The sequence below is a fragment of the Primulina huaijiensis genome, chromosome 11, assembly GCF_012295235.1.
Source record: "Primulina huaijiensis isolate GDHJ02 chromosome 11, ASM1229523v2, whole genome shotgun sequence".
In the NCBI taxonomy this organism is placed as follows: domain Eukaryota; kingdom Viridiplantae; phylum Streptophyta; class Magnoliopsida; order Lamiales; family Gesneriaceae; genus Primulina; species Primulina huaijiensis.
The window spans coordinates 19,172,469-19,188,306 of NC_133316.1; the positions used below are offsets into that span (position 1 = coordinate 19,172,469).

A 15,838-nucleotide genomic window follows, 5' to 3' on the forward strand; every position below is an offset into this window, starting at 1 on the left:
TGTCGAAACACAAATAACAGTGAACAAACGGCTCTTTTAGTAGCTTTCTTGTTCGTGGTTTTATCTTTTGTAATGGAAGGAGCAACCTCAGTTTGATTACCATTTAAACCTTAAAAGCACCCTGAGTTGGCTTCCACTTACCAAAAAAGAAAATAATAATAATAATAATATATTAGTGCCACGTGGATATAAATAAATATGATTATGAATCTTCATGCAATGTTGTTGTATTTTGACTTGTACAACACCACAAAATATATATGATTAAAATATTAAAAAAATAAACAAATAAATGAGACTGTTCGAATCAATATCGTGGAATCAAAAACACGTTTTCGAGTTAGATTTTTCAAAGGAAAACCGCTCTCAATGTTTCGTAAGATTAAGAAGATTTTGCTTTTGTCAAAGTGAGATTTCCTTCACCTTAATTACTTGTCTCCCACAACCACCGCCACCGGATATGGGCATAACCTGGAGTAAAAGACATCGCCGCCACCACCTGCAACCACCCCTTCAGTCCTCCTCTTCACCAGAACCTCCTTCCCCCACCACCACCACCAACCTTTCACCTCCACCACCGCTACCACCACCGCGATCCTCATCACCCATCAGTTCTATCACTCCAACGCCACCACCTCCACCGACAACGCGACCAGCTCAATCCACACAATCACCAAGCTATGCTTTTGCGGCCAACGCGCCCCATCCTACGTTCCCACCAGCACAAGAGCAACATCCATACCCTCCTCCTCCGCCACCTCCTCTCCCCCCATTTAGCTACAACAACTACAGTTACAACTTCTCAAATTACTACCCCAGACCTACTGGTCAGTACTCGAACTACCGCCCCTATTATATACCTCAGATCAACGGGTGGGGCCAATCACCGGCCCATCTTCCGCGGCCGGCGCCACCCCTACATCCTCCCGCTCCTTACGTTGATCATCAAAGTGCCAAAAAGATTAAGAATGATGTGAATGTCCATAAGGACACCATAAGGCTTCAATTGGATGTTCAGAACGAAGATTGCCATTTGGTTACTTTCACATTTGATGCTTTGGTTGATGGAAGGTATCTCAACCGTATATGTTATCATGCTGTTCCTGTTTGCTGTTTGTTCTGGTTTTATAGTCACATGATGGGACATTTTATCATATTTATGCTTTTGTTTCGTATGGATATCGAAATGCCTTTGAGTTTGCCTGTGACCTTAATGAGAAGTTGAATAAATCTTGAATCTATTCATAATTTTTGGCATTTGGAACTAGAAATTCAGGCACCATTATATACAGCGCCTCTTAACTATTGCCTGTTCGCGAGATGATCATGTGTTGATGTGTAATCAGTTGAGGTTTGTGGCATTTGCTGTCAATTAATTTTCTCCTCCATGATTTGGTGCTTGCAAGATTTTTTCTTTTAATTCATGTACCACTTGTGTGGCTACGGATTTGTTTACTTTTATCCGAGCATATTCTTCCAAAGTTTCTGATGACGTAGTTTCTTTTACTCAGTATCCTTTCTCTTCTAATGCAGTATCACTATCTTCTATTTTGCCAAGGAAGGCCCCAACTGTTCATTCACTCCCGTGTATCCCGAGATCAAGCCTGTTACAATCCCCTTCCAGAAAGGACTGGGCCAAAATTTTTGCCAGACGTCAGGAACGGGCGTGGACCTAGGCTTCTTCGATACCGATGACCTGTCTAAACCTTTTCCAGGGGATGATGTTTATCCACTTGTTATATTAGCAGAGTCATGTGGATCGATCTTGCCTGAGGATGAACATTCAAATCTAGAACTGATAAGTGCATCTCGACATGCACAAATCTCTCAGGCTGTCCTTGAAAAGAAGAATGATGGTAATTTCCAAGTGAAAGTCATGAAGCAAATTTTATGGATTGATGGTGTTCGTTACGAGTTGCGTGAGATTTTTGGAATTAGCAATTCAGGTGGAACAACTATCAATGACATGGACTTGGGAAAAGAATGTGTCATTTGCATGACTGAGGTCAAGAACACAGCCGTCTTGCCATGTAGGCATTTGGTAACAACCTGAACCTTGTTCATTTTATTTTTTCATATACAAAGGATACTATTACAGTAATGTGGAAATTGGAGAATTTTATAGTGCATATTCTTGTCTTCTGTTGATATACAAATGAAGATAGATAAAAGCAGTTGTGTAGGGTTGAGATGCTTAATTTTATAAGAAAACAAATCACATTGAATCTTAATATGATTGATTAAATACTAAATAAGTTTTTACTGAATAGGAATGATATATTTTTCAAGTAAATAGATTTTTTAAAAACTTGGTCAATCTGGAAAAATACCATGAAATAAAGAGCTTAAATGATAATTGATTTCCACCTGAAATACAATATCTCCATAAAAAAAGGTTTTGGTTATGCTACTTACATGAGTAATGCCCTTATCCACTAAATTATGACACGTATGTTCGGTATGAGTAATGTCCTTATCCACTAAATTATGACACGTATGCTCGGTAGATAAATCATGGTCGCTCATTCAATCATGATGTAAGGATGAGTGGCCGTTATTCATCACTTAGCTCGTATGTCATGTGATGAGTGGATGAGGGCACTACCCATGTGGGTAACATCTACCAAGCCGAAAGGTATCCCATTTGTTCATATTTACTTGAAGCCAATTTTATATAGTGAAAAAAATAAAAAGGAACTTTTTCTAGTTTCTCTAAATCTTCTTGACCATTAATTATCTTCATGGTTACCATCCACAGAATAGTTTTGCCTAAATAGGCTTAAAAAATCTTATCTTGGTGGGGTTGGGGGTTAATAGACTGTAGTTGAACTTACGAAACTACTGGAGATAGAAGTTACTAGGTCCAAGATGAACTAACTTAACGACACAAATTTTTTTTTAATAGAAATGAACTTTGATTTAGAAGGCTAAGCATTTTTTGGGTGTTGCCGTGATGGAAAGTTGCTGCTGCGGCAACTCTATAGTCCAAGGCTTTTCTGATTTCACTGAATCACTGATCCAGATGAAAAGCGACAATCGCAGTGCATCCAGTAGTTAATGTTTTTTATTTTTATTTCTCAAGGCTGACAGAGAGAATTGATGAATGAAAAGCGACAACCGCAGTGCATTCAATATTTTATTTTCTTAATTTTTATTTCTGAACACACACAGAGAGAAATGATAAAGTGATTGGAGGCAAATGAAAACTAGAAACGGGGATTTATGACTGTGCAGACAAATCAACTTCTCCAATCTAAACTAATTGAATCACTCAATATTAGTTTTTGTTTAAGAAGTTAAGCTAATATCCATGATCCAACTGTTGTTTGTCACCAGCAACACAGATTGTTTTCTATATTTTTCTCTTTGTTCAGTTGCCTTTGTTAACTGCCTTTACACCTGCTCAAACAATCTGTTTTTTTTTTTGGCTTGTATTGTTCTTCTCTCCATCTTCTGCCTTTCCCCATGTGATTTTTTCCTCACACCAGCGAAGAATGGATATTATCTTCAAAAAAATTTACCTATGCTTGCCGGAATTTGGTAGAAAGAAGAAAAAACAGGATCTGTTGCATGAGTAAAGAATGACCAAACCAAAGATTCAGCTTTAGTGAATAACAACGTAATTAACCAACTGATGTAGTTTAGTTTTCCCTTAATCAATATGTTCTTCTATATGTCAACACCTTAGTTTCCATCTATAATGGTCTTTCTGATTGGTGGCATCCGGAAGTTTTTAGTTTTAAGTGATTTCTTTCTTATCAGACAAAAAAAGAGGCAGTGTCTGATTATGAGTTGCTCCGTTATTATGGCCTTAAAACATTGACATTAGTAATTTTGGTTAAGACTGGTCTTTCTTCTATTTTGAACAATGACGACGAAAAAGATTACTCTTTTTACCTGTAAATACTTCTAGACATTCTCTGTGAAGTATGTATTCTCTACTTTTACGCTAATCCTTGCTTTGTTTTGGCTTTCCAGTGTATGTGCAGCGAGTGTGCCAAAGAGTTGAGACTCCAATCAGATAAGTGCCCAATTTGCCGCCAGCCCATTGAAGAACTTTTAGAGATCAAGGTTGATGAAGGTAACAAAATTTTGGTTTGTGACTTGTTCAGAATGTTCTCTTTTACTCATCAGTTTTTTCGGGAAAAAATTTACTTGATCCCCTCATGAATTTTATTTTCGTCATCCTTCCAGAAGTCAGGGCTTAAGCAGGGAGTGTAAAATATGATAGTATACAACGATCAACATCGTTTCTGTGTATGATGATCTGCCAAAGTATGCAGTTTGGAAGAATCTTGAATCAAGATGGTGTACAGTTGAGAGTGTAATATTTGTTGAATACATTCTCGAATATCATAACACTTCGATTTTTTTTTTCTAACTTTTATAATTTTGTATTTTCAATCAAAACATTGAGTTGCTTCCATGTTCTTATCAGCTGCCGTTGTATAGTGCAAGTTTATAACATTTCGTGTTTGAATATACATACATAGCTTAGTACATGTTTGGTCGGGCTTTTGGTTGCTTTAAATTTGGAGATTCCTTGATGTCTTATGAAAGTTTTATTTTTTTATTACAATGTGTGTGGCACGAAGTGCTGGTTACATGCCCCATCTCCCACAAAACAAATCCCAAATAGATAATTTAACACACACACACACACACACACACACACACACACACACACATATATATAGACACACACACACACACACACACATATAGTGCAAGATATGTATTGGAATTATAAACATATAGTATTTAACTTTCACCATTTCCAACGTAATTATAATTTCATTTAAATTTTCACATGCAGTTGTCATAAATAATAGCATTGTTTATATTATATTTTACACAAAGAACCATATTTTTAAAACTTCAAACCCCACAAGTTTTCAATTGAAATATAATCAAATTAAATATATATCATGTTTCTTGATTTTATTATTATTATTTTTAAATAATTAATCGTATATACACGTTCTTGTAAGATTCTGCTAAAGTAAAGTGGGGATGACCCCTTTGGTGGAGGCATAGGCTATTCTAAATTTCGAAAGCATCCAAAAGTTAGTGGATTATTCAAAGGATACAAAAGTAAAAGCATTAAGCAATCCCGAGGCCTAAAATAAACATCTTGATTTTATTATTAAAAATAAAATAAAATTACTCATGAATTGGAATTCTGTTGTATTGGTCACATGTTATTTGATATAGACGGAATGGTAAATGAAATGATATTTATGAGTAGACGGATATTTGAGAGAGAAGACCATAAATATCGACTTTTAGATCATATTCTCACAATATTTCAGTAAGAAATATGTTTCAGATGATTATTCCAAATTTTACCAACTCGTCTATATCATGTCTATACCCTGAGGTAAAATATACATCTCGATTGATGAAGTTAAAGTGTGCAAGAGAATACCTTCAATGAAAATGGACGAAAGCATGTATATTCATCATCACACTAAAATTAATTATTCTTGTGGCTCAAACTTAATATCCAAGCTTAAATAAATAACCAGAGAATAAATAAATATATATTTTTACTTGCTCAAATAACCAGAGGGTAAATAAATATATATTTTTACTTGCTCGACAAAAAAAATAAATTATATTATTCGATTTTCACTTTTTTAAAGTGCTGTCATAGTATATCGACTTTCAAATCTTTAAATGTTCCCTAAAGGAGACGATCCTTAGTTTAAAGTAGACAAAAAACTTGTAAAAATTTCTCCATCATTCTGATAATAGACTTCTTTTTTTAAAAAAAAAAAGACGATGCTGTAGTCATCTATTTTATTTATAATTTTGATATATTTTATCCCATTTTACAAGTGAGTATCATCTCAATGATGAACATATATATATATCAACACATCTTGTTCATCGTTGAGATGACACTCACTTGTAAAATGTGATAAAATATATCAAAATTATAAATAAAATAAATGACTATTGTCAAATTAATAATAAATATATAGATGAACACGATAAATAAATAATATATCAAAATCATATGTGTCTGTAAAAAGGTCGCATCCGACCAATGAAATGCGGTGGACAATGTGATCAGAATCGAGGCTGCTTTTGAGGGAAAAAGAAGAAACAAATTATTTGGGTTTCGAGTAAATCAATTATTGACCAACGATTATATCTTTGTCCGCGTCAGACACGAAATCCACATTATATATATATATATATGCTAGTGTATGTGTATTTTCAACCATTTTTAATTTTTATTTGTGTGTGTACAATATCAATATGAATATTTTAATCACCATTAAATTTTAATGTTATTTTGATACATATATAAAGCATTTATTAAAATATAAATTGTTATTCGCAAATGTCATTACATTAATTGGCTGCAAAAATATATTTGTGTATCCAACATTTTGACATTAATTAGATCTATTTCCATAAATGATTTAACTTGGAATCTCAAGTTTTTCGAAATTCTTGGATTTGTAAGTATTGGAGGAGTTTCTTTAAGATATTTGTCCATGTTTTTGTGAACCAGCATGCATAAAAATTACTTTGGACAAGATTTTTTTATAGTATTATTCCAAATTACTTTGAACAAGAAAGGATCAAACATTTATAAAATTTCAGTCTCACATGTTGGAACATTTCATGTTCGCAATCTTGATTTTGATTTTGACAAAACTTATTATTGTATTTTTAACATATTTATTCACGTGTAAAATAGTGTGAAATTGCAAACACGAGAAGGAAACTGAAATTGAATTTAACCAAACTAAATTTCTGGCGAGCTTCGGTGTTTTGATGATATCTCTCAGCTGAATGATTCAAATGATAATCCGCCAACTCGACCGATCAGAAAACTCAATTTGGAACAAGTCGTATTTCACATCCGCTGGGCAATATCGGATGTTATCTAAGCCAAACCGTTCGCTGAATGACCAAATTGATTGCACGAAAAAAGCAATGAGTTGCGTATGAGCAGTTGCGGTATTTTGGTCATATCTCTAATCTAGGTTATTGGAATGAAACGATTCAGTATGCGTTGGAGATAAGACAATGATCTACAAATCATCTTCAGAAGTGAAAGTCTGAATCAAAGCTTAAGATGTTGATAAATGACGACAAAACTACTGGTTCTGCACAAACTGAAATGAGCCTCAGCACACCAGTTGAACCGCTGACCAGTTCAAACCACTGACCAACTGTTGAACGACCAGTTTAAGCTCGGAAAAATGTCCAGCAATGCGAATTTGATAGTTGCAATTTCAGAAACAGTACATAAACTTTCCAGACGGTCCTATCCTTGCGTCTAACGTATATATAATTATTGGGGCCTATAAATACAACATTTTGAGGATCAAACAAGAGTTTTTGAAGAAGATTCAAAGCATGGGCAGATAACATAAAAAAATCTGCTAGTTGAGAGTACAAGCCCTTGCGTGAGGATACATTTGAGATGTACACTGTAAATGATAAATTCATCACACACAATCACTCACACGTATACAAGAGAGTTGAACTGCAAAGTTTAGTTGAGTAAATCTTCACACAAAAACATTAAAGATTGTGTTTGTAGTCTTGGCATAAGAGACGTTAAATATTATGCGGATTGTAAGATTGTGGTGTAAGGCCCCTGTAATTAATTATCCGGTAATTTGGTATAATTAGAATAATTATTGAGTTGTAAATTAAAATAATTATTTATGCCAAATAAATTCAAGAAGTGTGTTAAAAATATGTATTTTAAAATATCGGAGATTTTAACGATATAAAATACATATAGAGTTTAAATAACACACGAGAGCAAAATAAATTTAGACCGAGATAAATGGGCTTGAGTTACTATTTTAGTAACCGAATACACAATATATATATATATACATATACATACACACAACTTACCAAAAAAGAGAAGGAAGAAATGAGTGAGAGAAAGAAAAAGAACGAAAAGAAGAAGAAAACTCCATTCCCGCAACCCTTGGAGCAGCTACGGTAAAGTCGCGATAAAACACGAATTTTGAGCAAGGAAGCGAGCAGATCGAAGCTCCATTTCGTGAGCCCTGTTTCTTTGCAGTATTTTGGTGAGTTCAGTTCTTGTGCTTCTGAAATTCGAAGTTTTGTGTATTGTGCGTTAAGAATCTCGACTTGTAGTTCAAATAGAACTTGTAGCTCTCTTTGTTAGCTAGCCGCTAAAATCATCAAATTTCAATAAGAAACGAATTTGTTATGATTTTTCTACCAAATGTGCCAAAATTGAATTCTGCATTTGTGCTGTGCAGGACACCTACTGTAATTCGAGTTTTTGTCAATTATTAGCTTGGATTCTGGACTTGTGATTCAAATAAGAGTTGTGGAGCTATGTGTTTCTTCGTAATGATATAAGTTTCGTTAAATTCCATTAAGAATTAAGCAAGTTATGCTTGTTTTTCTGGAACTGCTCAGTGTATGAGATTCTGTCCTCGAATTCGTAAGTAGTAGTGTGTTCTTGAAAATTCTGAGAGTAATCTACTGAGATTGTGAAGATGGTTTCAACTGGAAAAATTTAGATAATTGAGTATCTTTCATTTCCAATTGGCGGATATTGATTTGAGTTAATATTGAGCGAGCTACGAATTTTATGCTCTTTTGTGCCAAATCCGACATTGGTGTGGAATGTAGTTTTCATGATCGGCTTATTGTGGTTTTGTTCAGGCCGAGAGTCTCGAAGTGAAGTTGATATTGGATTGTCAAGTTGGTATAGGTATGTTACAGCTCAGTAACATACGACGGTAAAACATAAATTATGTTTAATTGTCATTCTGTGTTACATTGATCGTGTTTATGACTTGTTGACTGTTGTAATTTGTTAAATGCCTTTGATGTGATATATGTTATTATTGTGACATATTATTAGCATTTAGCATATGACATACTGTTGTGACATTCATGTTGAGCCATATCGTTCTTGTTAGCCCATTGTTGATATCCGTTGTTATCTGACACTATTGTTTATCTCGGGATCATAGTGTGTCTGATAGGCCTATATACATGAGACCGTAGATGTGATTGAACAATTCCGTGGTTAGTGCTGCCTTTTGAGGTAAGCGTTGGGATTGTGTCATCTAGTTCGTTCTGTTGTGCCATCCTGTTATATCGTATCAGCTGTATGGAGGCTGAGTCAGGGGTGTTATTTAGCACAGCTTGGCATACCTGGCATACTTGGCAGGGCGGTTTAGCTGCATGACGATGTAGCTCCCTTGTGTTGTTGCTCGAGCATTATTCCTGTTGTTATCGTACCGTTTGTTGGCTTCTGAGATCCCGATTATTCGTTGAGCATTTCATGCATTGCATATTACATTTTATTAGATGATTATGCATGATTTATGGTTATTGTTGTTATTTTTGAACTGTTTCATACCAGAATCCTAACCTCAGTTGTTTACTGGGGGGCTACTGTGGTTGCTATTGGACACCATGGTAGATCTCCCGAGTCGTTTTGCAGCATCAGACCGAGGTTTCGCCAGTAGAGCTCGGGATTGAGGTTGGATTGCTTGGTTCTGTCAGTGGAGTTTCCCAGTTACTCTATATGTATGTCTTGAGTTTGTTTCAGACTTGTATTGTAGTTTATTTGCCAGGGAGATGTCCCGTGTATCTGTAGTTATATTTGGTTTTTTTTGTGATGTTCTGAGTCGGCCGTATGATTCTTATGATCTGGTGAGAATTTGGTAAGTTTTAATTTATGTTTAGTCCTGGCCAGTGCGGCTATAGGTTGTTGAATTCGGTTTTTGTTTTTATGACTCTAGTTGGAGTATATTTTTATATAAACTACTGCTTGAGTTTTTTGGGATGTCTTACTTATGGGGAGGTCATGCCGAAATTTTTCTAGGCACTGAGGTCCGTTTTAAAGTATTTTAAACCTATTTCCGCTGCAGCTTTAAATCAAACCATTATTGTTTGATCATTGATTGTCGTTAGAGTAAATGGGCCTCACATGTGGCCTACAATCGAGAGTGTGCTAAGAGTTTCAATTAGAAAAGAGATAAGTCCTAAGTTGAAATGAGTTTGTACAAGGTGTTGTATAAATCAAAATCTTCTAGTGGATCATCCCAAGTAGAAGAAGGGGTGACGTAGGAGTTGAAAATTCCTGTCTTGTTTTCCATATCCATAGTTCTTGCAGTGAGAAACACAAAATTTCTGCCGGCTATTCAAGGAACGTGAGAAGCAGATGATTAATAATCTCCGAACAACCATAAACAAATTCGTGTCTATTTATTTATTGTATTTACTTATCATTTTCACTGTTTTTAAAGATACATTGTTGAAATATTTTATGTGTTCTTCAAATACCAAAATATTGCATACCAAGTGTTTGATAAAATGCTTCAACCAAAATATTTTTACTCATTCAACTTGCATTTATTTTAAATGATTTACAAAACGTTTAATCTATTTTTATGAAGAGTTATTTTGAGTGTTTTCCGCTTGGTTTGAAAATCAAACTCGATTTAATTCATCGGTGTTTAATATTTCAAGAATCAAGCTATTGTAACTCAACGATGATCCCTAATCGAACATGTCACCACTCAAGGCTTGATTTTGTCAAGTCTAATTAGCGTAATTGGAGTCTTGTCGACATATTGATTTAAGAAAATTATTTAAATTCTAAATTAGAAATATAATCCAAATAGATTCATGATTAAGATATAATATTTTAAGAATCTAAATATATTCATGATTAACATATAATTTGGAGACTTAGGATCTATAAATATAATATTATCGAAATATATAGATATAATGTCATAGTATATCAATATTTATGAAGAATATTGATCAAAACATCAAAGATTTGTTAATATTATAAGAATATTAATATAAGAACTAATATTTAACAATATTTTTGAAGAATATTGATTTAGTGTTTTTTTGGTTAAATGAGTTTTTGATAATCTTATAAATAGATAATTCATGAATTACAATTTCTAAAAGAATATTGATATAAGATCTAAAATTGTCAAAATTAGTAAAAAAAATATGATTAAAGATCTCATATTTATCAAAGAATTATGCTCTAGAAGAATAATGATCAATTATTTGTCACTATTTTTTCTGATTAATTATAGTGATTTTATGTTTGATGATAATCTATATTTTTTTTGACAAAATATATATGAACATGTGATAGTAAGACCACGTCGATATCAATCGAAAAACAAAATAAATAATAAATCCAATGAAATGATATTACCATTCATACATGACAACGAGGATGATGTTGGCAAATTATGGCAACGGGTTGATTTAAATAATTTCAGGTCTTTTTATTTGATTAATTATTTTGATTTATTTATCGACCAATCATGGTAACAATTATAATAGTTATATATCATGCCATAAATGAGTTTATGTTTTTATAACTTATTAAATATTTGATTTTATCATTTAGTTGATTCAATAATGGTAATTTATATTTTTGATTGAAGTATATATATCCTAATAATTTTAATGATGCTTGCAACATGTGGAACAATTAAAATTGTACTTTTTTTTTATTTAATATGATTGTTCTCACTAGATCTCTTATAACAAAGTTTTTAACAAAACAATTATCACGTAGTGAGAGACATCATATTATTTTTCTTTCACTGTGATTTTGTCCCACTAGATTTTTCTAAGTAAGATTTTAACCAAACGCGTCCATCGTGAGAAAAAATCCGAAGAAAATATCCATTGTTGTACTCTTTTTTTTCACACAGGTTTTTTCTCATATAGTTTTACCATCAAAGTTTTAACGATGCAACATTTGAGTCTCAATGAATTCTCAAGCATCTATCTTGTCAAATTGAGATTTTGACAAATCGATTGTTGTGCGAATAATCATCTAAAAAGGAGTGTTATAGACACTTTTCTTTATTGTAAATGATTATTCTTATTTAATCACACTTTTTATCAAGATAAAAAGACAAGATAATAACTGTAAGTACTTGTATTATGCTATTTTTTTTTATAAATATGGTAATTGAGTTCAATAAAAATCACACATGAATATTGAATTTTATAAAACATCTCTATTTTTTTCATTTATGATTTATAATATTTAGTGTTAATCCATATGAAATGGATATAGTTCAATTTATGTCATTGTAATTATTCCCTTGATCACTAGATTACGTATTATATAGCAAAAAATTTCTAAAGTAATAAAACATATTACTTTTAAACTTAATTTTTAATATTTATAAATTTAAATCTCATCCCAAGCACTTCAATAAAATTTTGGTAAATCGAAACCTTGGAAACCCCTTTAATTTTATGTATTTTATATATATAAAAATTGACTAACATTGTGTATTCCCTATAAAATTTTGAGATGAAAAAATGAATGATATTAAATATTAAGATTAACAAAGTTTTTTTTAGATATTTTATAATTTATTTTCATATGAAGAAGAATCACAAATTTAAAAAATATCAAGTTCTTTATTTGTAACTAAAATTTAAAATAACATAAAATCGAAACTAAAATTTTAATTTTAAAAAACATAAAAGCACGATCCCACGTTGGTTGAAGTTATGTAATAATTTATTGACATTGATTTCTAAATCATCATTAATTAAGTCAACCCTACCAGACATTTAATGTCTTAAAATATCAACTATTTCAGTAATTTATAAACGAGAAATGATCTTGATCGTAGAATACATGATTCCATAATTTATTTATTTTTTTAATACAACACACGCAAGGGAGGGATCGAATCCGGGGAGCCAGCTAATCTGACGGGGTGAGACCACTGAGCTACAAGCCCGGTCTCATTCCATAATTTCAATAATGATAATAATAAAAAACAGACAACTAAAAAGATATATAATTCTGATGAATCAAAATTTCTAATTTCTTCATGTGGACATTTTAAAATGGACACCAAATTTTATTTTTATTTTTTTGGGTAAAAACTGTAGATTTATTTTTTTTCTTATAATTTCAATTGTAGTTTAGTTTCTCGATAATTTTTAAATTATTGTAAGACCAAACACGCTTTTCGTTTTACCAAAAACTATAATTGGTAATAATAGTTCAACTAAAATATTTTAAATCGTACGTTTTGACTGCCCTTACACAGTAGAGACTTCAATAATTATACTCATTGCAATCAATAAGAATTGAAACAACGACCTTTATTCTAATATAAATTATAACACTGAACGCTTATCATTTTATCAAAAATATTTAATTAAAATCTTTTAAATCATATAAAAAAGTCGAACATCGTATCTCGATTTGTTTATCCAACAAAAATAATTGTTAAACTCGTTGTCGTTTTCTGTACAAAAACAAAAAACGCGTGTATATTCTGACACAAGATGGGAACAAAGACAACAGTGAAGAAATTAAGTGATATTAAATAAATAAAAGAAATGGGTAAAGGCAGTGAATGGTAGCTGTCAGAATACAGTGTTATTAAGAAATGTACATTTTTTAACTCGACAAATTTTTTTCTTCTTTTATCGGGTTGCCTCGTGCCTTTGCCTCCTCTTTATTTATTTATTTATTTTCCCATTACACATAATAATAATAATAATAATAATAATAATAATAATAATAATAATAATAATAATAATTATTATTATTATTATTATTATTATTATCGATCGGTCAATGAATCCAGCTAGCTGGTCGTAAATTTATCTTACCAACATATAAATAAATAAAATTTTTTGTTATTATTATTATGAAATTAGTCTTATACTTGGATGAAATTTACGCCTAAATATTTAATACATACAATATAGACAACTTATTAATGATTTTTTGGTACAGTGATAAACGTGAAATTCGAAAACTCTCACGTAAGAGATTTTACGTTCGAATATCAACGACATTAGTAATAGTTAGATTAGATAATAAATTTTTTCACTCTATTGTATCAAAAAATTTAGGCGACCACTGATATTAAAGTGATTTAAAATAAATAAAGTCGTTTTTATAATTTTTACAATTAAACAAATGATAATATTTCCTCACTCAATATTTAATTCCACCTTCTTCACTCGTTACATAATACAATATTTACACATCAATTATTAATTAATTAATATGTTATAAATATCTGAAAAGTGATCATAATTGCGATTGAATTTTTCGTTGTTATGAACTTTTAAATGAGGGTTAGTGTTAAAGCTTAACAAAACCTTGCCACATGGTTATACCGTTATTGGAGCGGTTTTGCGGATTTATATTCGTGATAGAGATATAGCTGGTGTATACTTGACATAAAAATAATATATTTTTTTTATAGGACGAATCGAGTATGAGATAACTCTCACAAAATTGACTCGTAACAGTCTTACAAATATAAGAGTTATTTTGTTTCTATTTTGCCTAATATGTTTAATGATATGAGATTTAAAATTTTAATTTTGTAAACTTTCAAAATACACGTAATACTTATTCATAATAATAATCTATACTATTATACGAAAAATATGTCACCTGAAGGACATCATCTTTCGTTTCCCAAATTGCTCTTACACCAACATTTTTCTCAAAATCGCCACCACTTATTTTCAATATTACACATCTCAAATTGCACTATGACCTCTCATTAATTTATGTAAATTATTATTAAATTAAACATTTAATAAAATAAAAAAATATTATATAAATTATGATTATAATTTTACACACAAAATGTGTGCGCGCATAATTTACTGGTAATAATAATATAATAGTGTCTTTGTGATTATTTTGATAAATTTTAATTATTATTTGTCTATGTACAAATAAAATATGTAATTTGTTATAGATAATATTTGAATTTATTGATAGTGGTGTTTTCATAATATTCACTTGGAATAAATTTTATGAGTACAAATATTTTAGTTTAATACAATAGTATATAGATATATCTATTATCTTATACTATAAGGCTGCGTTTGGTTTGGAGGATAAAATAAACTAATGATTAGTAAGTAAATGATAAAGAAAATGATTGTCGTAGAAATGTAATATATGGTGTTATGTTTGGTAAGATTTTTAAGTGTATGATAATTTTGAATTTTTTGATAAAAGGACAAAATTGTCCTTTCTTCTTTCTTTTCTTCTTCCACTTCAGCGGCGGCGTTACGGCAACGCCGGTGCGGCCTGCAGTCAGCGACGTCGACGGCTACCGGCCGGCCGGAAGTTATCGGTCGGCGACGACGGTCGGTGGTCCGGCGTAGGCTGGTTCTCGGCGGCTGCCGGCGGCTATCGACGGGCGGTGTATGCGGCGGTCATCGGCCGGAGGCGGCGGTCGGCCGGCGGTGTCGACGGCGGCGGTCGGTGGTCGGTGGCGACGGCGAAGGTCGTGGCGGGAAGTGGTGGTGAGTTTGGATATAGGAGAAGGGTAAAATTGGAAAAATAGGAAGGATTAAGAGTTGGATAAATAATCCTCTGGGGTGAGGAGGTATTATTTTAACCCACCTAATATAACCTAATCATTCATAGGAGGTAATGACTTGGTTAAATAATCACGCGTATCAAACGAGGGATAAGGTGAGTTAAAAAAAATAAAACCACCTTATCACCCCTACCAAACACTTCCTAACATGATTTACTTTTCAAATCCCTATCTTTTCTTTTTTTTTTTTGATGGTAAAGACTTGTAATATTATTAAGAATTAGTCATGTCCTTAGTTACAAGGTATACCAACCAAAGAGGAAAATTCCCGAGCTCCCATACAAATGGGGTAGGAGAAGAAATAGTAAAAAAAGCAATAGAATGTGTCACTACATTAGCCGATCTTCGCACGTGATTAACTCGAATCCCATGAAAGGAAGTCAATTTTTTAATTGTTAATAATCTTTAAAACTTTTATGATTTCTTAT

At 32.2% G+C, this 15,838-nt stretch overlaps 1 protein-coding gene and 1 long non-coding RNA gene across 2 annotated transcripts; both read left to right on the top strand.

Annotated features, from left to right (window-relative positions):
* Window positions 1-369: 369 nt before the first annotated feature.
* Window positions 370-4,482, top strand: LOC140988563 (probable E3 ubiquitin-protein ligase LUL4). Its single transcript, XM_073457566.1, has 4 exons — window positions 370-1,071; window positions 1,534-2,041; window positions 3,979-4,081; window positions 4,195-4,482. The coding sequence occupies exons 1-4, from the start codon at window positions 461-463 to the stop codon at window positions 4,206-4,208; spliced, it is 1,236 nt and encodes a 411-aa protein (XP_073313667.1). The 5' UTR covers window positions 370-460; the 3' UTR covers window positions 4,209-4,482.
* Window positions 4,483-7,991: 3,509 nt separating this feature from the next.
* On the top strand, window positions 7,992-9,805 carry LOC140987957 (uncharacterized). The gene is made up of 3 exons (XR_012177245.1): window positions 7,992-8,072; window positions 8,683-8,731; window positions 9,452-9,805. It is a non-coding gene; the product is annotated as an uncharacterized lncRNA (long non-coding RNA).
* The last annotated feature ends 6,033 nt before the right edge of the window (window positions 9,806-15,838 follow it).

Excerpts from the sequence above, each read along its gene's own strand:
- LOC140988563 (XM_073457566.1), top strand. The coding sequence starts at position 461 with ATGGGCATAACCTGGAGTAAAAGACATCGCCGCCACCACCTGCAACCA. Across the intron at positions 1,072-1,533 it reads GATGCTTTGGTTGATGGAAG|TATCACTATCTTCTATTTTG; the intron begins GTATCTCAACCG and ends CTTCTAATGCAG. Across the intron at positions 2,042-3,978 it reads TCTTGCCATGTAGGCATTTG|TGTATGTGCAGCGAGTGTGC; the intron begins GTAACAACCTGA and ends TTGGCTTTCCAG.